Consider the following 26107-nt stretch of genomic DNA (forward strand, 5'->3'; position numbering starts at 1 on the left):
AGAACCTACATCTTTTTGTCATTGTTTTATTTTGCTTCTGTCAGATATTTTATACAATGGGTTTTATAATTATTTGTTTATATATATATATAAACCACAGTTTAAACTGTTCCCCTATCTTTTGCTTTTATAACAAGACGTTCATGTTTGCTGTAATCATGTATATATATATATATATTAATAGTATTTTCGGGATCCGATAGATGGTAGGACCATCAAAAGCCACCTGCCGGGTGAATTTGTATAGTAGAGAGCGAAGGTAGCGTGTATCGGTTGGTTTATAAAAGGTGTATGGGTCGGTAGGTTAGACAGCTCGAGAATCATTGGCTCGGTCGTATGCTTAAAGTTTTAATCTTGAACACTACCTTCTGATTTTAGTCGTTACCCACAACGTGGACTTAGCACTGAGCAAATGGTGTATTTTATTTATAAAGGTAAGATTTTTTTTTCCTAACAAAACTGTGAATCGTTCGAAGAATCTCAGGTACGAGAAGAATGCTTATGTCAATAACGTGAATCAGGGAGAGATTGTGTCGCTAGGATTCTTCTCTGTTTATACGAATCTAGGTTTAACATTGGAAAGTGGTCAACAATAAATGTTGACGTTCTAGAGAGCGTCCTTGTGAAATAGACACAGAGTTATAAAAATCACAATTAATACATCGAGTGGAACATTTATCATCGTTTAAGAACAAAATGTGAGAGAAAAGGGAAAGGCTATGTAGTTGAGGGTTCAATGATGCAACTTATAACGTAAAAGGCAGTTTAAGAAGTTCGTGAAATTAAATGTGAGCTTTCATGAAGAAACACTAATGGGTTATCTAGCAAATGAATTCCTAAAGGGTTTTTAATTAATAAGAACCGTCTGAAATAAAACCTAATCTACTTAGTGTTGAAATAAGAAATTGAGTACCCTAGTAACTCATTGGTAAACTTGCAAGCTTACGACGTAAAGTTTCAGGTTTCGATATCCGTAGTAGGTAGAGCACAGATAGCACATTTTGTTGCTTTGTGCTAAGCAACAACCAAACTAAGTAGTGCAACCTTATAGTATAACGTATTAAACTCTTAAAGTATAACTTATTTAACTCTTATAGTATAACTTATTTAACTCTTATAGTATAACGTATTAAACTCTTAAAGTATAACTTATTTAACTCTTATAGTATAACTTATTTAACTCTTATAGTATAACTTATTTAACTCTTAAAGTATAACTTATTTAACTCTTACAGTATAATTTATTTAACTCTTAAAGTATAACTTATTTAACTCTTAAAGTATAACTTATTTAACTCTTATAGTATAACTTATTTAACTCTTAAAGTATAACTTATTTAACTCTTACAGTATAACGTATTTAACTCTTAAAGTATAACTTATTTAACTCTTAAAGTATAACTTATTTAACTCTTAAAGTATAACTGATTTAACTCTTACAGTATAACGTATTTAACTCTTATAGTATAACTTATTTAACTCTTAAAGTATAAATTATTTAACTCTTAAAGTATAACTTATTTAACTCTTATAGTATAACATATTTAACTCTTAAAGTATAACTTATTTAACTCTTAAAGTATAACGTATTTAACTCTTATAGTATAACTTATTTAACTCTTAAAGTATAACTTATTTAACTCTTATAGTATAACGTATTAAACTCTTAAAGTATAACTTATTTAACTCTTATAGTATAACGCATTTAACTATTAAAGTATAACTTATTTAACTCTTACAGTATAATTTATTTAACTCTTAAAGTATAAATTATTTAACTCTTAAAGTATAACTTATTTAACTCTTATAGTATAACGTATTTAACTCTTATAGTATATCTTATTTAACTCTTAAAGTATAACTTATTTAACTCTTATGGTATAACTTATTTAACTCTTATAGTATAACGTATTTAACTCTTATAGTATATCTTATTTAACTCTTAAAGTATAACTTATTTAACTCTTAAAGTATAACTTATTTAACTCTTATAGTATAACATATTTAACTCTTAAAGTATAAGTTATTTCAAAATCTGAAATAAGACATAATTATCTAATTCTTCAATATTTAGTTTTAATTTTTCCTGTAAAGTTCTCAAAAACAAGTATTGTCAATGTATTGAAATACTAGCGATTAACAAAAACATATCCGATTAATTTAAAAAATCTTTTCAGCCACAATTTATATACAACCCTTACATATCCTACTTTTATAACAAGATAGACTTGTTTTATAACAAGTCATGTGAAACAATTAGGACACCCTGTGAAAGCCTGTGTATATTTGTAACATTTTTGGATATATAGATATTTAATCTCAATTTTAACAATACTGAGAGATTATAGGAATATAATTAAACAATTAAAACTGAAGAAAAGACTTTTCAAGATCTTCTGTAAATGTAATTCTACAAAAATGCATATTCTAACTGAGGAAAAAGTTAGGACACCCCCACATTTATTCCCACTTAAAATGGCTCAACTCACACACAGGTGTATCACACCAGGTGCACATGATTAGAAGATCGTTACTCAGCATTTTGAATGAGGCTTGCCCTATTTAAAACTCAGACATTTAGTTTGGTGTGCTCCTGACTGTTGAAGTGAGAGTGAGCACCATGGTGAGAGCAAAAGAGCTGTCTGAGGCTTTCAGAAAGAAAATTTTAGCAGCTTATGAGTCTGGTAAGGGATTTAAAAAGATCCCAAAAGATTTTGAAATCAGCCATTCCACTGTCCGGAAAATAGTCAACAAGTGGAGGACTTTCAAAACAACTGCCAACACGCCCAGGTCTGGTCGTCCAGCAAGTTCACCCCGAGAGCAGACTGCAAGATGCTTAAAGAGGTCTCCAAACACCCTAACATGCCATCACAGGACCTACAGCAGGCTGTGGCTACTGTTGATGTGAAAGTGCATGCCTCTACAATCATAAAGAGACTGCACAAGTTTAACTTGCATGGGAGGTGTGCAAGGAGAAAACCTTTGCTCTCTAAGAGAAACATCAAGGCCAGACTGAAGTTTGCCAGAGAGAATGTAAACAAAGACCAGAACTTCTGGAATAATGTTCTTTGGACAGATGAATCCAAAATTGAATTATTTGGACACCAGAACAAAGGACATGTTTGGCGTAAACCAAATACAGCATTCCAGGAAAAGAACCTCACACCAACTGTAAAGCATAGAGGTGGAAGTCTCATGGTTTGGGGCTGCTTTGCTGCAGCAAGATCTGGGCAGCTCAGAATCATAGAATCCACCATGAATTCTACTGTGTATCAGAGGGTTATTAAGGATCATGTGAGACCATCTGTACGAAAATTAAAGCTGAAGCGGAACTGGACCCTGCAACACGACAATGACCCAAAACATACCAGTAAATCCACCAAGGACTGGCGGAAAACTAAGAAATGGAGAGTCCTGGAATGGAAAGCCCAGATCTTAATCCCATTAAGATGCTGTGGGGTGACTTGAAACGAGCTGTACATACAAGAAACTCCTCAAACATCTCACAGCTGACAGAATTATGCATTGAGGAGTGGGGCAAACTTTCTTCAGACCGATGTCAGAGACTGGTAGATGGCTACAAGAAGCGTCTCACTGCAGTTATTTCAGCCAAAGGGGGTAACACTAGCTATTCGGGGGTTGGGTGTCCTAACTTTTTCCTCAGTCATGCATTTATGTAGAATTACATTTAGAGAAGATCTTGAAAAGTCTTTTCTTCAGTTTTAATTGTTTAGTTATATTCCTATAAGCTCTCAGTATTGTTGACATTGAGATTAATATGTATATATCTAAAAATGTTACAGAAATACACAGGCTTTCATAGGGTGTCCTAACTTTTTCACATGACTGTATATATATATATATATACTACATATACTACATGGTCAAAAGTATTTGGACGCCCCTTCTAAATAGTGGGTTTGGCTCTTTCAGCTACATTCAATGCTAACAGGTGCATAAAATGAAGTATACAGGCATGAAATCTCCATAGACAAACATTGACAGTAGAATGGGTCGTTCTGAAGAGCTCAGTGACTTTAAGCGTGGCACTGTCATAGGATACCACCTTTCCAACAAGTCAGTTCGCCAAATTTCTGCCTCACTAGATCTGCCCTGGTCAACTGTAAATGCTGTTATTGTGAAGTGGAAACGTCCAAGAGCAACAACAGCTCAGCCACGAAGCGGTGGGCCACATAAGCTCACAGAACAGGACCGCCTAGAGCTGAAGCGCGTATAAATCGTCTGTCCATAGTTGCAACACTCACTTTCGAGTTCCAAACTGCCTCTGGAAGCAACGTCAGCACAAGAACTGGTTTTTTGGGGACTTCATGAAATGGGTTTTCATGGCCGAGCAGCCGCACAAAAGCCTAAAATCACCATACACAATGCCAAGCGTCGGCTGGAGTGGTGTAAAGCACACCGCCATTGGATTCTGGAGCAGTGGAAACACGTTCTCTGGAGTGATGAATCACGTTTCACTATCTGGTAGGTTGACGGACGAGTATGCGTTTGGCGGATGCCAGGAGAACGCTACCTGCCTGAATGAATAGTGCCAACTGTAAAGTTTTATGGAGGAGAAATAATGGCCTGGAGCTGTTTTTCATGGTTTGGGCCAGGCTCTTTGGTTCCAGTGAAGAGAAATCTTAATGATCCATCATATAATGATATTCTAGAGAATTGTGCGCTTCCAACTTTGTGACAACAATTTGGGAAAGACCCTTTTTTTCAGCATGACAATGTTCCCGTGCACAAAGCGAAGTCCAGGAAGACATGGTTTGCCGAGGTTGGTGTGGAAGAACTTGATTGGCCTGCACAGAGTCCTGACCTCAATTCCATCGAACACCTCTCTGGGATGAATTGGAACGCCGACTGCGAGCCAGACCTCGCCCGACATCAGTGCCGACCTCACAAATACTCTTGTGGCTGAATAGGTAAAAAATTCCGCAGCCATGTTCCAAAATGTAGTGAAAAGTCTTCTCAGAAGAGTGGAGGCTGTTTTTGTATCAAAGAGGCGACCAACTCCATATTAATGCCCGTAGTTTTGGGATGTGAAGGTTGTGTATCCACATACTTATATGTATGTATATCGATACATAAGATTTTCAGGCAATATAAACTCTACCGGAGCAGATCTTTAATAAATCTGTTTTCCATTTCTTTTGCGTTCAATGGTACTTTCTGTTTTTTTCTCGGTCTCAAACTTCTGCAGTGTAGCTGTTCTCTAACAATTTCAGTTTTAAGCTTTATCTAGATGGTGAAATTAAATATTTATCATGGACTCACATTGATTTATCTGATATCATGAAATTTCAAAAGCAATAATAGGAGTTTCCTCAACATCTTGTTCAGTCTAATTTATCTTCTACGATACTTTCTTCTAGTCTTTCCAATCAAGTAGTTTGTTTTCTTAGGGTAGTTTTTGTACACTGTTCTATTTACGTCCATAAGTACTGTACTTCAGTACTAGTACTGTATAATCGTTATCTATTATCCCACACAAATCGGAAGGATAAAGTCAGTATGCTCGTTCTGGTAACATGATGTCACTTAAGAATGCTCACTGGTTAGAGGTACAGTAAAGACAGTCTAAACACCGTCTATTTAAAGATGTTGAGTGTTATTTTTCTTTTATTTTACAAATGCGGTGGCTTAACTTAGTTTTTTGTTTATAAATACAATATATTAATTATATTTTTCGCCGTTTTTTATCCCAATTAATTTCGTAAGTATCGTATATTGTTCAGCGAGTTTCTTATTCTGCAGAATATCTGATGTATATTATTAAAGTGTGGATTTTATTTAAGATGGCATTCTATGTATTGTTGCCCGCAAAACAGGTTTCAGCAACAAAACCACACTATTTTAAACCACTTTCTTGTGATCTCAAACACAAGAAGAAACAATGCAACATTTCTCTCTTAAATTATTAGTTGATAAAGCCCCATATATGATTAATAAAATTATTTGACATTTGTATTTTTGTCAACTGTGCTTTTATTAATGTTAGAAATAAATCAAACCTGTGTCAACCAAGGGTATCGAAACCCGGTTTTCAAGCGTTTGACGTTCTCAGGCTTACTGCTATGGCACTGGAAGGACTTGAAATTTCAAAAAAACATGCTCCGATGCTAGTACTATTAATGAACGGGAAATATGAAACAGTTTTAAAGCATATCAAGTAATTATTTATTATATAGGTCATATTTCAATCTGCATAAACAAGAGTAATGTGTTGTTTTTGTGTTTTTAGGGGCGTACAATACGTGTCTGAATGTTAAAACATAATGAGACTGTGGGGCGTAATAGGACTGCTTTTTGTTCTGTCATCTCTAACCACCGTAAGACTACTGAGAAACGAGAACGTTATTGTTCCCTATGATGCTCATCCTGGATACACAGTCAAAAAATACTCCTTCAATGGACAGGCTTTTCACATTGATGGCAAGCAATTTTCGGAAAACTTTGCTATCTTAAGTAACGGTATTCTCATGTTGACATCGGATATTTCTCATAGAATTGGACAACCAATCACCCTTGTTGTCAGGGAACAATACCCCAACGTTACGTTAAATAATGTTCTTTCAGTACATGTAAAACACAAGAATCGTATGTTAAAGTTCGGAAAAAGTTTCTATTCAGGGAACGTATTCGAAAATTCTCCCTGTGGAACGATTGTCAAAGGCCTGGAAAATATAGTCGTTTCTGGTGTAACAAACAACCATGTCACTTACAGCATTGTGTCTGGAAATTATGACAATTCTTTTAGTGTCACTCCGTCTTTTTTCAACAGGACAACATCTGTCGCTGTCGTAACTAATCACCCTCTGGATCGAGAGCAGCTAGCCTCTTATAAGCTTGTGTTGTGTGTGGTAGACGAGATCGGGTTGGATAACGCCAGAACGGTTCTCTATATTGATGTATTAGATGTCAACGACAACCCACCAATTCCGGAAAGGGAATTCTACGACTTCCAAGTACCACTGAAGACAGAACCGTTTTCTGTGATCGGCAACGTCACCGCCACAGACATGGACGGAGATCATCCTTTTTATCATTTTTGTCATCGTCATTCGAAGTTCATTATAATTCCAAAAACTGGACAGGTCTTCCTGACAGGAATACTTGAACCAGAAACGTACCATTTACTCATTCGAATCCATGATAACCGTAGTCCTCGATTATATAGCCACGTCGTTCCTTTATGTATCACTGCAGTCTCTTCGGATGCGTTTACCGTTGAAGAAACTTTATTTGATTTCATGGAAGATGACATTAGATATTTATCGCGATCGAAGAGGTCGGTACGACCAACAAAAAGCTATGAATACAGAGAAAATGATGGAAGTATTATAGGAAAAACCATGTTTGAGCTGGATAAAACGAACCCCCAAGAGATATTCCAAATCGAAAGTCCCAATCAATGGGTTCAAGTAGACAGATTAGGTGTTGTAAGAGTGAAAGAACCATGGAATTATGAACAGTTAGGGAAAGAAAAAACTATTGATTTTTGGGTGTATGCATCGCAACCAGGTGTTCCAGGTACGTTTTGTTAAAACAGTTGCTATTTTTGTAGGTCAGTAGTTTATTTATTTTTATCTGAATATAAACCATCATTACTGAACTTGTAATTAAACATACACTGATTCAGTTATTTGTATATATAATCTTGTTTAGACTAGAAGATACGTTTCAATTTTGGTAATAAGTTATGTGTTGTTTTTTTATTTCAATTTAGTAGTGTCTTTTGTTTGGAAAGTTTGCACCAATTCTTATCGCATGAAATACATGCTTTGGGATTTTAACTCTTATATGGATATCAGATGCTAAATGAATTAGCATGATGTATACAAGCCGTCTTTTCAGAAATAATTAGTTTAGTTCTCATAAGTTCCACCAGATGTTCTTTTTCTCGCAAGAGGAAATGAATTCGGGCACTCTTTTCATAAAATGTTAAATAAAGTGCGCCATTAAAGATGTGGATCTTGGAGAAGCGAGAAATATTAATTAATGCTGACATTTGTAAATGAAGAAAGTATAACGAAGTTAATGGAAATGATCCAGGTTAACACGTGTTAATCAGGCTGTTTATAGGACAAGTCAGTAGTTAACTTAATCTTTAGTGCTGTAATTTTGTCTACAAGACTTCTACACTACAGGCTCATAACGATTCTTTAGAGTAGCTGTCTGTATAACTACCCATCATAATGTAATAATCTGTGTTATAGTTTAGTAGGAGAAATTTAATATCAATAATTTCCCGAATCACAAATTTGGAGCTTCAACAAGATCCTATGAAAATTGCAATACCTTTGTACGGAGGTAGTAACAAGTTAGTTGTTATTTTTTACGGTGGTTAAAATGTACCAAAGCAGTTATATCAATTCTGACCTCATTTAAAAATATCGACTACAGAGGTTCAGTCTTGCGTTACATAATAGTAAGCTAAAAAAGGATTTTAAATTATATTTTCTAGGTTTGTGAGTGTTAGATACAAGAAGACAGTTAAAGATGTTTTTAAGAAAGAATTATTATACTTTAAATCAACATCTGATTCACTGGTTATTAATTTTTTTACGTCTTTATATCTCTGGAAACACTTAGAAAGTTTCCCGTAAAACTACGCGCACCCTTTATTTCATAAATGTGGTATTATTACAATATATAAATTAAAAGAGCTTTTTTGTTGCGATAAATAAGCTACACCGTGCATTTAACTCTGGACTTACTACATTGCTAAGCCTAAATATAGAGATAATAACACAGCACACCTTTATTTTCTGACGTTTGTTCATCTGAACCTATCATACATCAGAAAGATGTTAATATATTACAATGTATTCGAATTACAAGTATCTAGCATTCTTTTGTAAGCAGTAATTAACATATTTCTTATATTAAATTAACCCCTAGTGATGTCTTTACGAACTGTTTCATATAGTTTATATTAACCTGTTGAAACCTTAATGTAGACATTAATGTTAAAACCATTTTCCAAAAGACGTATCAACAGAAAAAAAGAAAAAAGTTTATATTCAAAGCTTAGAAAAATAAAAATATATTAGAACACAAGTATAATATCAGAGTACAAAATATCGATAGGGTGTGGAACGTGTTAGCTTATGATAATTTATATCACCTCATTCATTTACTGGTCCAATAAGAATTTACAGTAAGGAGAATGTGTAGTACTGTTTCAACAAATCTGGATACTGATCGTGAAAAGACGTCGAGCTCATCAGGCCGAAAGCGAGTTACAACAACGTTCTGAGTTTGTACTATACAACAAACAAACAACCTGACGTAGGTAGTTCATTATACAGATTTGTACTATACAACAAACAAACAACCTGACGTAGGTAGTTCATTATACAGGTTTGTACTATACAACAAACAAATAACCTGACGTAGGTAGTTCATTATACAGGTTTGTACTATACAACAAACAAATAACCTGACGTAGGTAGTTCATTATACAGATTTGTACTATACAACAAACAAATAACCTGACGTAGGTAGTTCATTATACAGATTTGTACTATACAACAAACAAACAACCTAACGTAGGTAGTTCGTTATACAGATTTGTACTATACAACAAACAAACAACCTAACGTAGGTAGCTCGTTATACAGGTTTGTACTATACAACAAACAAATAACCTGACGTAGGTAGTTCATTATACAGATTTGTACTATACAACAAACAAACAACCTAATGTAGGTAGCTCGTTATACAGATTTGTACTATACAACAAACAAACAACCTAATGTAGGTAGTTCATTATACAGATTTGTACTATACAACAAACAAACAACCTAATGTAGGTAGCTCGTTATACAGATTTGTACTATACAACAAACAAACAACCTAACGTAGGTAGCTCGTTATACAGATTTGTACTATACAACAAACAAACAACCTAACGTAGGTAGTTCATTATACAGATTTGTACTATACAACAAACAAACAACCTGACGTAGGTAGCTCGTTATACAGATTTGTACTATACAACAAACAAACAACCTGACGTAGGTAGTTCATTATACAGGTTTGTACTATACAACAAACAAACAACCTAACGTAGGTAGTTCATTATACAGATTTGTACTATACAACAAACAAACAACCTAACGTAGGTAGCTCGTTATACAGATTTGTACTATACAACAAACAAACAACCTAACGTAGGTAGTTCATTATACAGATTTGTACTATACAACAAACAAACAACCTAATGTAGGTAGCTCGTTATACAGATTTGTACTATACAACAAACAAACAACCTGACGTAGGTAGCTTGTTATACAGATTTGTACTATACAACAAACAAATAACCTGACGTAGGTAGCTCGTTATACAGATTTGTACTATACAACAAACAAATAACCTAATGTAGGTAGCTCGTTATACAGATTTGTACTATACAACAAACAAATAACCTGACGTAGGTAGCTCGTTATACAGGTTTGTACTATACAACAAACAAACAACCTGACGTAGGTAGCTCGTTATACAGATTTGTACTATACAACAAACAAACAACCTGACGTAGGTAGCTCGTTATACATATTTGTACTATACAACAAACAAACAACCTGACGTAGGTAGCTCGTTATACATATTTGTACTATACAACAAACTAACAACCTGACGTAGGTAGCTCGTTATACAGGTTTGTACTATACAACAAACTAACAACCTGACGTAGGTAGCTCGTTATACAGGTTTGTACTATACAACAAACAAACAACCTGACGTAGGTAGCTCGTTATACAGGTTTGTACTATACAACAAACAAACAACCTGACGTAGGTAGCTCGTTATACAGGTTTGTACTATACAACAAACAAATAACCTGACGTAGGTAGTTCATTATACAGATTTGTACTATACAACAAACAAACAACCTAATGTAGGTAGTTCATTATACAGGTTTGTACTATACAACAAACAAACAACCTAGTGTAGGTAGCTCGTTATACAGATTTGTACTATACAACAAACAAACAACCTAATGTAGGTAGTTCATTATACAGATTTGTACTATACAACAAACAAACAACCTGGGGTACACATTTTTGTGTAGGTTTGTACCCAATAATAATCAAATAACCTGGCGCAGGTTGTTCATTGTACAGATCTGTATTCTGTAATAAACAAACAAAGTGCTACTTTTCTTGTCAGGAAGATATGCACGTGCTTACACAGACACACCTCTTGTTCACACAAGAATATAACGATGGAGGTATAGCCTGTCTTACACTGAAAATATAGGAGAGGTCAATATACCCTTCCGATATCAGTGTTAAACGTTTTTATATGCACATATCACACTCAGTCAACTTCAGATTAATAGTTATCCAACACTTGGTGAAGATCATTTCCTGTGAACCATCAACAGATATTATATCATAGTAACAGATGTATCAAACATTGTTATGGTATCTTAATGGTCACATAAAATTCACCCTCCACGTTTTCCATCAAGCAACATGACCACATTTTCCACAATAGCAAGAATATCCTGTGTTTCGATATTTCACATATACATACACATTCAAACACACACACACATGCATACATACATATACAAACATACGCATAAATACACACAAATTATTCCTCACAGTACTTAAAACATTATTTACGAACAGAATATATAAGAATTATACGGCACTTGTGGATTTAATTTAGTGTAAACTTAGGCATCAATATATATAGATATTTTAAACGTTACTGTATTTTAAATTATATGGTATTTTCGCTATATTTACTACGTCTGAAAGACGCTAAAGTATTACTTTAAGATTTTCTTTTAACTGCGTGATGGCTTCTATTTGAGTATTTGTTAAAACATAATGCAAGGTACAGTCCACCTAATGATAAAGAATGCGTTTTATTTTTGTCAGTTACACGTTCTTATAACTTATACGGTTTCACAAACTGATAACAGGACGAATTTCGCAATTAACGCTTAAAAACACGTAATAATTAGTTGAAAAACACGGATTTAGTAACTTAACAAAGTAATTTAATTGTCAGAGAACATACATGTTTCAGCAGAACACTGGTCTGTTTTCTTTAGGTGTTCGTACCTGTCAGAACATGTTGTATGATTCCCCAATATTAAATCATCTTATTGTACTTATATTATTATATTTGCATAATGTGATTCCTTACTCCAGTCCCTTACCTATTAATTTTGTTCCTCTATTTCTTATTTGAATTCGATATTCACGAAATTGGAGTTAAAGCAACGTACTATAGCAAACACGTGCTCAACTAGTTTCTCAGCTTTCAATAAAACTCCAAATGTTTGAAATGCCGCCATCACGTGAAGTCAAAGCTCTCTATAGCTAACATTAATATAAATTTATATATTAAAAAATCGCCGACAACACTGCCCCTTCCCAAGATTCTTATATTCCATGAACAATCCTATTACACATAGAAAACAATGGCCCATTGCACTCACATTTCTAGACTTAATAACAACAAGTGAATCTCTAACAATACTCTTGATAATAAACGTCAAATAACTAATAAAAGATACAACAATAATTTTGATAAACAAAATGAAATATTTTTTTTGTTGTCCTACTTTCTGTGCTTTCTTTTTTATGTGGCCAATGGTACAAAGACGGGATGACCTTTGCTTGTTTATCTCTGTTGTTAAAAAAGCTATCTTTAGATAAATAACTGAGGGAATCCACCCGTGGTGGTACTCTGGAAGCGATTTTGTTTCGACAGAAATCGGTAGCTCTGCAAAAGGTTGATTACCTCTGACAAACTACTTTCTGACCTAAAAATCATTTGGCCATTCTTTCGATGTTGTACTTCTAAAGACAATCACGAATGATGACTTGCACTATATATTTTCCTTTGTTTGTTTCAGTTCTGCTTCATTTCTTCCATTATGACATAATGTTATGTTATAACTAGAAGCTCGATCTCTGTTGCATGGGGATCTCTTGATCGTAGTTACCAACACATTATATCGTGTGGAGAAGCTTCTCTCTGTGAGTGTGACTTCTAAAGCTCCTCTCGATGAACTTTGTGACAGTCTACAGCTCACATCAATTTATATTCATCTCTATAATTACTGAATCATGTCAAATGAAACAGCTGTGGCAGCATGGTTAATCAACATGATGCAAGAATCTCCCTGTCATTGAATGTAATGATTTATTGACCGCTTTCTTTACATAAGTATTTCCTCTCTTAATTAGGACAAGTTTATATTTAATGATTCAGTTAGGCCTTGAATGCAATGATCATGTTTTTCTATTCTTACAGCAGTTTTCTTTTATATAACAGCTATTGAGAGTAGTTTCGATTTTCTAAAATTTATTATCTGCAGCTCCTAGCAATAGGACTTTTAAAATTACAGTTAAACCAGCTTCTGCCCTATGACTTACTTCCTCTATCCTGAGTAAATAGTTGCATAATTCATGATTGGAGTTCTTCCAGACTTCATTTTGATGGAGTTTATATTTCCACACTATTGGTCTGGCAATCCTATAATTCCTGGATGTTGCTCTTAGTTGTTTATCTAAAACTTCAATTAATTCAAGTTCCATCGACATCTAGAACGCTTTCTTAAACTAGTCGCGTGCAATTGAATGCATCATTTCACGTGAAGCATTTGAAATAAGACAGCTGGGAAAATCTTTCAATATATTCAAAAGGTTTTGCTAATGTCTTGTCTTTTCTTTTTAATCTGTTCTTCAACTTTGATTTTCACGTAACATACCAAAACTGTTTGATAATGCAGCTATCGATACTTGGTAATTGCTGTCGATAAAGTTTATCTTATCAAATACGTAACAGAACGAGTAGCTAATTATTTACTACTTCATTCATTGGAATTAGAAATGATTTCATATCGTGCACGATACATTTGTTATGTTTGCTTCATAACCTTTTGGTTTCTTGATGGATGGGTTGTTGGATAGGCATGATGAATCCCTTAACTTGTTGTATCCGGGCAGATAGCAAAACAGCTATAGTAACATTGACAGATAAGAACATTATCCTGTTGTAATGACATAGTTAATTATGTCTGAAGTTAAAATTCTTTACAAACGCGAGATGTATCTAGTTTTATCTCTGTGTTTGTAATTCTGGAATTAATGATCTTTTATAATTGATAACAATCTTTTCTACTTCTTGGTCTTCTTATAATCCTTCTATATGTTATTGTGCACTTCTTGATCTTGTTATAATCCTTGTATATGTTATTGTGCACTTCTTGATCTTGTTATAATCCTTCTATATGTTATTGTGCACTTCTTGATCTTGTTATAACCCTCCTATATGTTATTGTGCACTTCCTGATCTTCTTATAATCCTTGTATATGTTATTGTGCACTTCTTGATCTTGTTATAAACTTTGTATATGTTATTGTGTACTTCTTGATCTTGTTATAATCCTTCTATATGTTATTGTGTACTTCTTGATCTTGTTATAAACCTTGTATATGTTATTGTGTATGTACTTCTTGATCTTGTTATAATCATTTTATATGTTATTGTGTACTTCGTGATCTTGTTAAAATCGTTATATATGTTATTATGTACTTTTTGATCTTGTTATAATCCTTGTATATGTTATTGTGTACTTCGTGATCTTGTTAAAATCGTTATATATGTTATTATGTACATTTTGATCTTGTTATAATCCTTCTACTTGTTATTGTGCACTTCCTGATCTTGTTATAATCCTTCTATATGTTATTGTGTACTTCTTGTTCTTGTTATAATCCTTCTATATGTTATTGTGTACTTCTTGATCTTGTTATAATCCTTGTATATGTTATTGTGTACTTCTTGATCTTGTTATAATCCTTCTACTTGTTATTAAGTTCTTCTTGATTTTTTATAATCCTTCTATATGTTATTGTGTACTTCGTGATCTTGTTATAATCCTTCATATGTTATTATATACTTCTTGATCTTGTTATAATCCTTCTATATGTTATTATGTACTTCTTGATCTTGTTATAATCCTTGAATATGTTATTGTGCACTTCTCGATCTTGTTATAATCTTTCTACTTGTTATTAAGTTCTTCTTGACTTTGTTATAATCTTTCTATATGTTATTGTGTACTTCTTGATCTTGTTATAATCGTTATATATGTTATTGTATACTTCTTGATCTTGTTATAATCTTTCAAAATGTTATTGTGCACTTTTTGATCTTCTTATAATCATTCTATATGTTATTGTGCACTTCTTGATCTTGTTATAACCCTCCTATATGTTATTGTCCACTTCTTGATGTTGTTATAATCCTTCTATATGTTATTTTGTACTTCTTGATATTGTTATAATTCTTGTATATTTTATTGTATACTTCTTGACCTTGTTATAATCCTTGTATATGTTATTGTGTACTACTTGATCTTGTTATAATCCTTCTATATGTTATTGTGCACTTCTTGATCTTGTTATAATCCTTCTATATGTTATTGTGTACTTCTTGATCTTGTTATAACCCTCCTATATGTTATTGTGTACTTCTTGATCTTGTTATAATCCTTGTATATGTTATTGTGTACTTCTTGATCTTGTTATAATCCTTCTATATGTTATTGTGTACTTCTTGATCTTGTTATAACCCTCCTATATGTTATTGTGTACTTCTTGATCTTGTTATAATCCTTGTATATGTTATTGTGTACTTCTTGATCTTGTTATAATCCTTCTATATGTTATTATATACTTCTTGATCTTGTTATAATCCTTCTATATGTTATTATGTACTTCTTGATCTTGTTATAATCCTTGCATATGTTATTGTGCACTTCTTGATCTTGTTATAATCCTTGCATATGTTATTGTGCACTTCTTGATCTTGTTATAATCCTTCTACTTGTTATTAAGTTCTTCTTGATCTTGTTATAATCCTTCTATATGTTATTATGCACTTCTTGATCTTGTTATAACCCTCCTATATGTTATTGTGCACTTCCTGATCTTGTTATAATCCTTGTATATGTTATTGTGCACTTCTTGATCTTGTTATAATCCTTCTATATGTTATTGTGTACTTCGTGATCTTGTTAAAATCGTTATATATGTTATTATGTACTTTTTGATCTTGTTATAATCCTTGTATATGTTATTGTGTACTTCTTGATCTTGTTATAATCCTTCTATATGTTATTGTGTACTTCTTGATCTTGTTATAATCCTTGTATATGTTATTGTGTACTTCTTGATCTTGTTATAATCCTTCTACTTGTTATTAAGTTCTTCTTGATTTTTTATATTCCTTCTATATGTTATTGTGTACTTCATGATCTTGTTATAATCCTTCTATATGTTATTATATACTTCTTGATCTTGTTATAATCCTTCTATATGTTATTATCTACTTCTTGATCTCGTTATAATCCTTGCATATGTTATTGTGCACTTCTTGATCTTGTTATAATCTTTCTACTTGTTATTAAGTTCTTCTTGACTTTGTTATAATCTTTCTATATGTTATTGTGTACTTCGTGATCTTTGTTATAATCTTTCTATATGTTATTGTGTACTTCGTGATCTTTGTTATAATCTTTCTATATGTTATTGTGTACTTCGTGATCTTGTAAAAAGCGTTATATATGTTATTGTATACTTCTTGATCTTGTTATAATCTTTCTATATGTTATTGTGCACTTTTTGATCTTCTTATAATCATTCTATATGTTATTATGTACTTTTTGATCTTGTTATAATCCTTTTATATGTTATTGTGCATTTCTTGATCTTGTTATAACCCTCCTATATGTTATTGTCCACTTCTTGATGTTGTTATAATCCTTCTATATGTCATTTTGTACTTCTTGATATTGTTATAATTCTTGTATATTTTATTGTATACTTCTTGACCTTGTTATAATCCTTCTATATGTTATTGTGCACTTCCTGATCTTGTTATAATCCTTCTATATGTTATTGTGGATTTCTTGATCTTGTTGTAATCCTTTTATATGTTATTGGTATCCTTTTGTACTTCTTGATTTTAATTTATTTTAAAAAAAAGAATTCAATTTATGATATCGGTATTGTAACTATATACGAGTTAATATTCTCTGCAATGTTATTCGGTAAAAGTAATGCACAAACTAATTTACCTAAAAATAACCAAAGCGTTTGATTTCTTCCAATTCAAATTCTGCATTAATACGGTTTCACGAGTTAACAACAGCCGGTATGAACAAATAACGCTTCTTCCTCAACACAGAAATTCAATATTTACGAAATTTAAACAACAGACATAAGCGCTAAGAAACAACACACTCTTAATAATTAACGAGCCTCCGTGATAGATTCATTAATCAACCAACAATTAATTTATTCTAATGCAGTAGATCTTAATCTGTGGTTCATCTAGAGGAGACATAATCACGAAAAATAAAAGTCAGCATATTGTTTTAATCCCTTTGCGTTCTGGGAAAGAAACAAAAATCGTATTTCACTAACGATTTTAAAATTCAGAATTCGATTACCTGCTTTAGGCAAACTGCAGAGAGCCGATAGCTTTAAGCTAAAAAAGCAATAAATCTGCTTGGGAACCACTTTGCTAGCATAAGTTGCATCCAATTGTTGTTGTTTTTTTAAACATAAGAACATTTCAGGCTTTGAACTATATAGTTATTACATGACACCGAAACTTCCCCTTACTAACATTAACAGAGCAAACCCACACTATGCTATCTGTTGTGTTTTCTGCGATAAATCGAATCCTGTTTTTAGCGTTGTAAGTCTTTAGACTTAATGCTTTCCTTCTGGGGAGACCAAACACTTACATTTAATATAAGTATATGTGTGTGTATGTTTATATATATATATTTACATTCATTTGATTAGCTTATTATTTTTCATGTGAGACTAGCGAACGGAAGTTAAGACTGATAGACGTTGTTTCCCCACCGTAATATGGGTCCTACTTCTTCTGTCACCTCCGAAACCTAGGGTACATTTTATATCTCACATTATTTGTACGGGCTTGGTTTTTTGTTTATAACAAAAGAGGTTTGGATTTGCTGTTTTAACCTAGTCCTTCCTTTTGATTTTGTTTTATTTTACTTGAGTGTTCGGTGTTGGTATTATCTCTCTCCATACATATACATACAGATACATATGTATGTGTAAACCCTGCAACAATAAACACTAATATAAAGTTATACTTTCGTTTATCTTTGTAGAAACAAAGGTAATGTGATATTGTACAGACAAACGTACGTGTAATGTGATTTGGGTTAGACGTGGCTCTGTGGATAGCTGTCGTATTATATATTTGCAGGCCGTTGTTCGCGTCACGTTACTTTAAAAAATTTAAAAAAATCTGATCCGCACTTTTGGGACGTAGATGCGTTATAAGAGTAAAATTCAACTATTCCGCCAGATAAAAGTAGTGTTGACGGCTGTTGATGTTAACTACCTCAATTTTCGGACTTGGCATGGTCTGGTGGTTAAGGCATTAGACTTGCAAACTGAGTCTGAGGGTTGTTGGTTCGAATCCTTGTCATCGAACGTGTGCAATATTTCAGCCTTGGGGGCGTTATAATATTACGGTTAGTCGCTCTAATCATTGGTAAAAAAGTACCCCAAAGGTTGGCGGTGGGCAATGTTGAGCAGCTGCATTCTCTCTAGCCTATCATTGTTAAATTGCGCACGACTGGAGTTGATGGCCTTGGTGGAGCTTTGCGCAAAATTCCAAACAAAGCACACCAAGCTCCATTCCTTATAGTCTATCAGCCAGTAATTAGGTTTGTTTGGTTTCTTTTCAATTTAGCGCAAAGCTACTCGAGGGTTATCTGTTCTAGGTGTCCCTATTTTAGCAGTGTCCGACTAGAAGGAAGGCAGCTAGTCAACACTTCCACTGCCAGTTCTTGGGCTACTCTTCTACCAACGAATAGTTGATTGACCATCACATTATAACGCCCCCACGGTTGAAAGAGCGAGCATATTTGGTATGATGGGGATTCGAACCTTCTACCCTCATATTATGAGTCGAGTGTCTTAACCACCTGGCCATGGCGGGCCTAAATAATTAAGGACGGTTATGGTAGATAATGAATGCTTCAAGAACAGAAAACAAAGTTAAAGATTGTGGTTTAGTGAGATTAAATGGCTCTTTCTGACTAGATACACACGTTCATGTACGTTTTTACATATAAATAATCATTATCTATTGGCACAAATGCTCTCGAAATTTAGGACAAACTTTCATGTCAGTAAAAGTATAGAAGCATGCATAATGTAGAAAACCATTGGACAATTCATGTAGAAACGCATTGGGCAATTTAAGCATAATTAGATTCTGTGTTGTTGTTCGTTTTTGTTGTTTCTTTTCAGTGCAGTGCAACAAAGTGGGATGTTTGAACTCTGTTCATGGCGGCGAATCAGTTCTCGAATTTATCGATGTTATTTTATATACTGCTTCTGGACCAATGGGTGAATAAATCGATTCTGATATTTTGAAAAGCATTATAAAATTAAGTTACAGTACGAAAACAACAGTATGGTTTAATGAGTGAGATCACTCGAAGTTAAGGTAGAAAAGGTAACAAATAACTTCACCATCACAAACCCTTTATTTCACACACACTTGAGAATGTAACTATACTAATAATTTATGACTTCCTGCACCTCCGGAGGTATGCTTTGTAGATCCATACAGGGAACTGTTGTATGTGAAGTTGGGCACTTACGACATAATATTATAGTGTACAATGAGAATATATAATAAAACATTATTCAACCATTGTTACAATACCTACATTAATATGGATATATAATAAAATATTATTCAGATATTATAACAATACCTACGTTAATAAGAATATATAATAAAACATTATTCAGATGTTGTAACAATACCTACGTTAATAAGAATATATAACAAAACATTATTCAGATGTTGTAACAATACATACGTTAATAAGAATATATAATAAAACATTATTCAGATGTTGTAACATTACCTACGTTAATAAGAATATATAATAAAACATTAGTCAGATGTTGTAACAATACCTACGTTAATAAGGATATATAATAAAACGTTATTCAGATGTTGTAACAATACCTACGTTAATAAGGATATATAATAAAACGTTATTCAGATGTTGTAACAATACCTACGTTAATAAGGATATATAATAAAACGTTATTCAGATACGTTAATATCTGATCAAACATTTTTCAGATATTATAAAAATACCTACGTTAATAAGAACATATAATAAAACATTATTCAGATGTTGTAACAATACATATGTTAATAAGGATATATAATAAAACATTATTAAGATACGTTAATAAGAATATATAATAAAACATTATTCAGGTGTTGTAACAATACATATGTTAATAAGGATATATAATAAAACATTATTAAGATACGTTAATAAGAATATATAATAAAACATTATTCAGATGTTGTAACAATACATATGTTAATAAGGATATATAATAAAACATTATTCAGATGTTGTAACAATACATATGTTAATAAGGATATATAATAAAACATTATTAAGATACGTTAATAAGAATATATAATAAAACATTATTCAGATGTTGTAACAATACCTACGTTAATAAGAATATATAATAAAACATTATTCAGATGTTGTAACAATACCTACGTTAATAAGAATATATAATAAAACATTATTCAGATGTTGTAACAATACCTACGTTAATAAGGATATATAATAAAACGTTATTCAGATACGTTAATATCTGATCAAACATTTTTCAGATATTATAAAAATACCTACGTTAATAAGAATATATAATAAAACATTATTCAGATGTTGTAACAATACATATGTTAATAAGAATATATAATAGAACATTATTCAGGTGTTGTAACAATACATATGTTAATAAGGATATATAATAAAACATTATTAAGATACGTTAATAAGAATATATAATAAAACATTATTCAGATGTTGTAACAATACCTACGTTAATAAGAATATATAATAAAACACTATTCAACCATTGTAACAATACCTACGTTAATAAGAATATATAATAAAACATTATTCAGATGTTGTAACAATACATATGTTAATAAGAATATATAATAAAACATTATTCAGATGTTGTAACAATACATACGTTAATAAGAATATATAATAAAACATTATTCAGATGTTGTAACAATATCTACGTTAATAAGAATATATAATAAAACATTATTCAGATGTTGTAACAATACCTACGTTAATAAGGATATATAATAAAACATTATTCAGATGTTGTAACAATACCTACGTTAATAAGAATATATAATAAAACATTATTCAGATGTTGTAACAATACCTACGTTAATAAGGATATATAATAAAACGTTATTCAGATACGTTAATATCTGATCAAACATTTTTCAGATATTATAAAAATACCTACGTTAATAAGAATATATAATAAAACATTATTCAGATGTTGTAACAATACATATGTTAATAAGAATATATAATAGAACATTATTCAGGTGTTGTAACAATACATATCTTAATAAGGATATATAATAAAACATTATTAAGATACGTTAATAAGAATATATAATAAAACATTATTAAGATACGTTAATAAGAATATATAATAAAACATTATTAAGATACGTTAATAAGAATATATAATAAAACATTATTCAGATGTTGTAACAATACCTACGTTAATAAGAATATATAATAAAACATTATTCAGATGTTGTAACAATACATATGTTAATAAGGATATATAATAAAACATTATTAAGATACGTTAATAAGAATATATAATAAAACATTATTCAGATGTTGTAACAATACATATGTTAATAAGGATATATAATAAAACATTATTAAGATACGTTAATAAGAATATATAATAAAACATTATTCAGATGTTGTAACAATACCTACGTTAATAAGAATATATAATAAAACATTATTCAGATGTTGTAACAATACCTACGTTAATAAGAATATATAATAAAACACTATTCAACCATTGTAACAATACCTACGTTAATAAGAATATATAATAAAACATTATTCAGATGTTGTAACAATACATATGTTAATAAGAATATATAATAAAACATTATTCAGATGTTGTAACAATACATACGTTAATAAGAATATATAATAAAACATTATTCAGATGTTGTAACAATATCTACGTTAATAAGAATATATAATAAAACATTATTCAGATGTTTTAACAATACCTACGTTAATAAGGATATATAATAAAACATTATTAAGATACGTTAATAAGAATATATAATAAAACATTATTCAGATGTTGTAACAATACCCACGTTAATAAGAATATATAATAAAACATTATTCAGATGTTGTAACAATACCTAAGTTAATAAGGATATCTAATAAAACATTATTCAGATGTTGTAACAATACAAGGATATCTAATAAAACATTAATCAAATATTATAACAATACTTGTATAATGAGGTTATAGAGTAAAGCACTATAACAGTACCTAAACACTCAATGTAAGCGTAAATGTGGGCATGGCCAAGTGGTTAAGGCATTCGACCCCTCATCTGAAGGTCAGGCGTTCGAATTTCCCCTTACCCCCAAACATGCTTGACCCTTTAATAATGACACTCAATCCCACAATTCGTTGTTGAAAGAGTAACCCTAAGAACTGCTGGGTGTGGTGATATCTAGCTGCCTTCCCTCTAGTTTTACACCTGCTGAGTGAGGTCGGCTAGCACATCTAGCCCTCTTGTGGCTTTGCGCGAAATTCAAACTGTAAATGTTTAATATATACATGCACATATAAATAAAAAGGATGTATCGATGGTATTGTCAATGGCACCAATAACTACAGTCTCTTAACGTTACATTACAGCCAATGGTTGGGGAAACCAAATCCTTTCATTTCTTGAATGCAAATACATAACTGTGGAAAATACGTTACGAATAATAAGTATCTTATAAATACTCTTATATTTTTTATTATTAAAACATACAACACAATCCCCTCACAGAAATAGGTGTAAGGCTGAGAATTATTCATCGTTTCATGTTCCACATTGTAGAAAAACTAATGTCCAAAGTTATTCCAATGAAGTTAAACAGTTCGTATTGTTCAAAATCTATAAACGTTCCTAATCACATATCTGTACTTTTCCGATTAATAAGCGTTAGTCACAGTTATAGCTTCCGAAGTTTATAGCATATCAACTGTATCAAACGAACAATATATACTATTTATACGCGTGTTGCGATAGCTACCTTTTATAATTATTGGGCGAGGTTCTCGAAATTTCAGTTGGCAACAATGCTGTCAGTCACCAGTAGTTACACAAACACGTAATATATTGTTAATTCTTACACATGATCTTATACAGCTTTGGTGAATACGCAGGAATTTCGCAACACACATTTAACAGCATAAGTTACACACGTTTCTTAATATATATTTAACAGAAACAGACATCAATATGAAGATAAATATGTAATAGTAAATCCGTTAAAAAACAAACCTCGCTTCTCACGTGGAAAATATTTTTCATAAAATTTTTCTGTGGTGTGTCATTTTCTCATCATTGTGAATGGGATTTATTCCTCGTTAGAACACACACTTGTGAATTATCTTCTGTGGCATAATAATATAATATTCTACTCACCTGAGTCAAATAATTAGAACTTGCTACATTATTTCTCTGAGTGAATCAAAAGAAATTTCACGGTAAATAAAAACTAAGTGAGAGGTGAGAAAATTGTGAAAATGAAACTGTTTTCGATTAGAGAATATATATATGTGTGTGTGTGTACTCCTCGTGTCTTTCACGACTGTAATTAACTATCATTTTCCAAAGAAAGAAGTTTCATGTGAAATAAAAATAAGCTGAAACCTCGGATGCCAAATGTGGAGTGTTGAATCTCCTTTTTACTGTGTCTCTCTGACCAATTCGTCCTCCTTCGTGTCTCTGAAGCTAAGTACAACAATACTAATAACATAATTCAGAGAATACAAAATAACTTATTATGTCTTAAGTTACACTATTTGTTTGTTTTTGTTTTGAATTTCGCACAAAGCTACTCGAGGGCTATCTGTGCTAGCCGTTCCTAATTTAGCAGCGTAAAACTAAGGCAGCTAGTCATCACCACCCACCGCCAACTCTTGGGCTACCCTTTCACAAACGAATAGCGGGATTAACCGTCACATTATAACGCTCCCGCGGCTGAAAGGGCGAGCATGCTTGGCGCGACGGGGATACGAACCCGCGACCCTCTGATTACGAGTCGCACGCCTTAACACGCTTAGCCGTGTCGGCCACTACACTATTTGTACTAGTAATGATGATAGAATGTTTTAATATTGGAATATCAATCTTTTATTTTACTTTGTACTTGTGTTACGAATGGAAATTTTATGATTTCAGACTGTTTGTGTGTGTGAGGGGACTGTTCCTCCCTCTATGAAGGAGCGCCCTGAGTAGATGCCCGAACAATCAACCAGTAAACTTTGGCAATAGTAGCGCTAATGTTGCATATCGTGGGGTCCAATTTAGGTGGTCTTCACTTCCTTATATGGCTGAAGTGCTTTACCTATGTCGATGCTGTTCGCTATGTTGTATATTGTCGTTATAAAAATCGATCGAACCAGCTGTTTTCGTCTTTCTTCCATTTCACTTCACAGGTATCGGAAAGAGTTGTAACATTATTCTTCTGATGAGTCCATGAACCAAATAATGAATACTAAAGATGTTTGTTGCCTGTGGTGTCACGGTTGTCATTTACAACCATACGTCACTTTCTTACTACAGGTACATCGTTCTTGCAAAATGTGGTTAGATTTCTGTAAACCTATCGTTTTGAACGTACTTGTTTCATTCAAGGCTCCAGTAAAATACACAGTTATAAACTTTTTTCTACCAGTTGTTAAATTATACTCGAAGAAATGTTAGTGTAGCAGGTTGAATCCACGTGCTTGTACTTATTCCACTTAGACAACCCTAGCACCAATATTGACCACTTTTTTCAGTTTTCAAGCATAAAGACACTCGTCTTCCAGATACGACGAAACAAAACCTGATGTCTAAAATAAAGCGGAACGACTGTTTTCTTGAACGACTCTGATTCGTTGTACACTTGAGTACATGAATGAACGATGTTTTAATTTTCTCTGTATCATTTTCTCTTTTTAAACTCTGCGCACATTAAAAAACCAGTAGTTAGTACAATTATTGTTGGTAGTTACAAGAACTGTTTGTAGTCTGTCGTTTTTTGGATGCTGCCATAAAGATATAATTCCTGAATTATAGGACCGGCATGGCCAAACGTGTTAAGGCGTTCGACTCGTAATCCGAGGGTTGCGGGTTCGAATCCCGGTCGCACCAAACATGCTCGTACTTTCAGTCGTGGGGGCGTTATAATGTAACGATCAATCCCACTATTCGTTGGTAAAAGAGTGGCCCAAAAGTTGGCGGTGGGTGGTGATGACTAGCTGCCTTCCCTCTAGTCTTACACTGCTAAATTAGGGATGGCTAGCGCAGATAGCCCTCGAGTAGCTTTGCGCGAAATTCAAAACAAACAAACAAACAATCCTGAATTATATCACGTTTCCATCAAATTGTGCCCTCTAATGGAGTCGCTCATAAACTTTTATTGCCTTGCACGTTTCATTCTAAAGTTACAATGAAAACATACTCAAAGTCGTTAATTGTAGAGTTTCTAACGTTTCGAGGATATTCATTTATTTCTTAAGCACAAGTAGTGTATTACAGTAATGAACAACGTTTTAGTTCTGTAATTTCGTGGAATGCCAGACAGTTTTTGTAAGATTTTTATGATGTTAGTTACGTAGTTCGAATGTATTATTAAAACGTGTGAACTTTTAAAATTATACCCTGCCCCGAGGACGTACATAAATTGAACGTAGTCTTGTAAAAACAATCGAAGACGTTCTTTAAATGTACTTATATACAAAACAAACATTCGTTTGTATGTTATAAAAACTGAAGTAAACATTTGTTAAAATAAATAAACTTACTGCTGCAAACGGTTTTAATAATTCATACACAATTGTATCTAAACGCAAATTGTTAACAGAACTGAAATTCAAATTAT

At 32.4% G+C, this 26107-nt stretch overlaps 1 protein-coding gene across 1 annotated transcript in view; it reads left to right on the top strand.

Annotated features, from left to right (window-relative positions):
• Nucleotides 1-298: 298 nt before the first annotated feature.
• LOC143232358 (neural-cadherin-like) overlaps nt 299-26107 on the top strand; it is a 206082-nt gene continuing 180273 nt past the window's right edge. The window contains exons 1-2 of the mRNA XM_076467686.1: nt 299-434; nt 6251-7539. Of these exons, the coding sequence (XP_076323801.1) occupies nt 6285-7539 (1255 nt within the window). The 5' untranslated portion in view covers nt 299-434; nt 6251-6284. The remainder of the gene's footprint in view (nt 435-6250; nt 7540-26107) is intronic.

The sequence above is a fragment of the Tachypleus tridentatus genome, chromosome 1 (assembly GCF_004210375.1).
Source record: "Tachypleus tridentatus isolate NWPU-2018 chromosome 1, ASM421037v1, whole genome shotgun sequence".
NCBI classification, from domain to species: domain Eukaryota; kingdom Metazoa; phylum Arthropoda; class Merostomata; order Xiphosura; family Limulidae; genus Tachypleus; species Tachypleus tridentatus.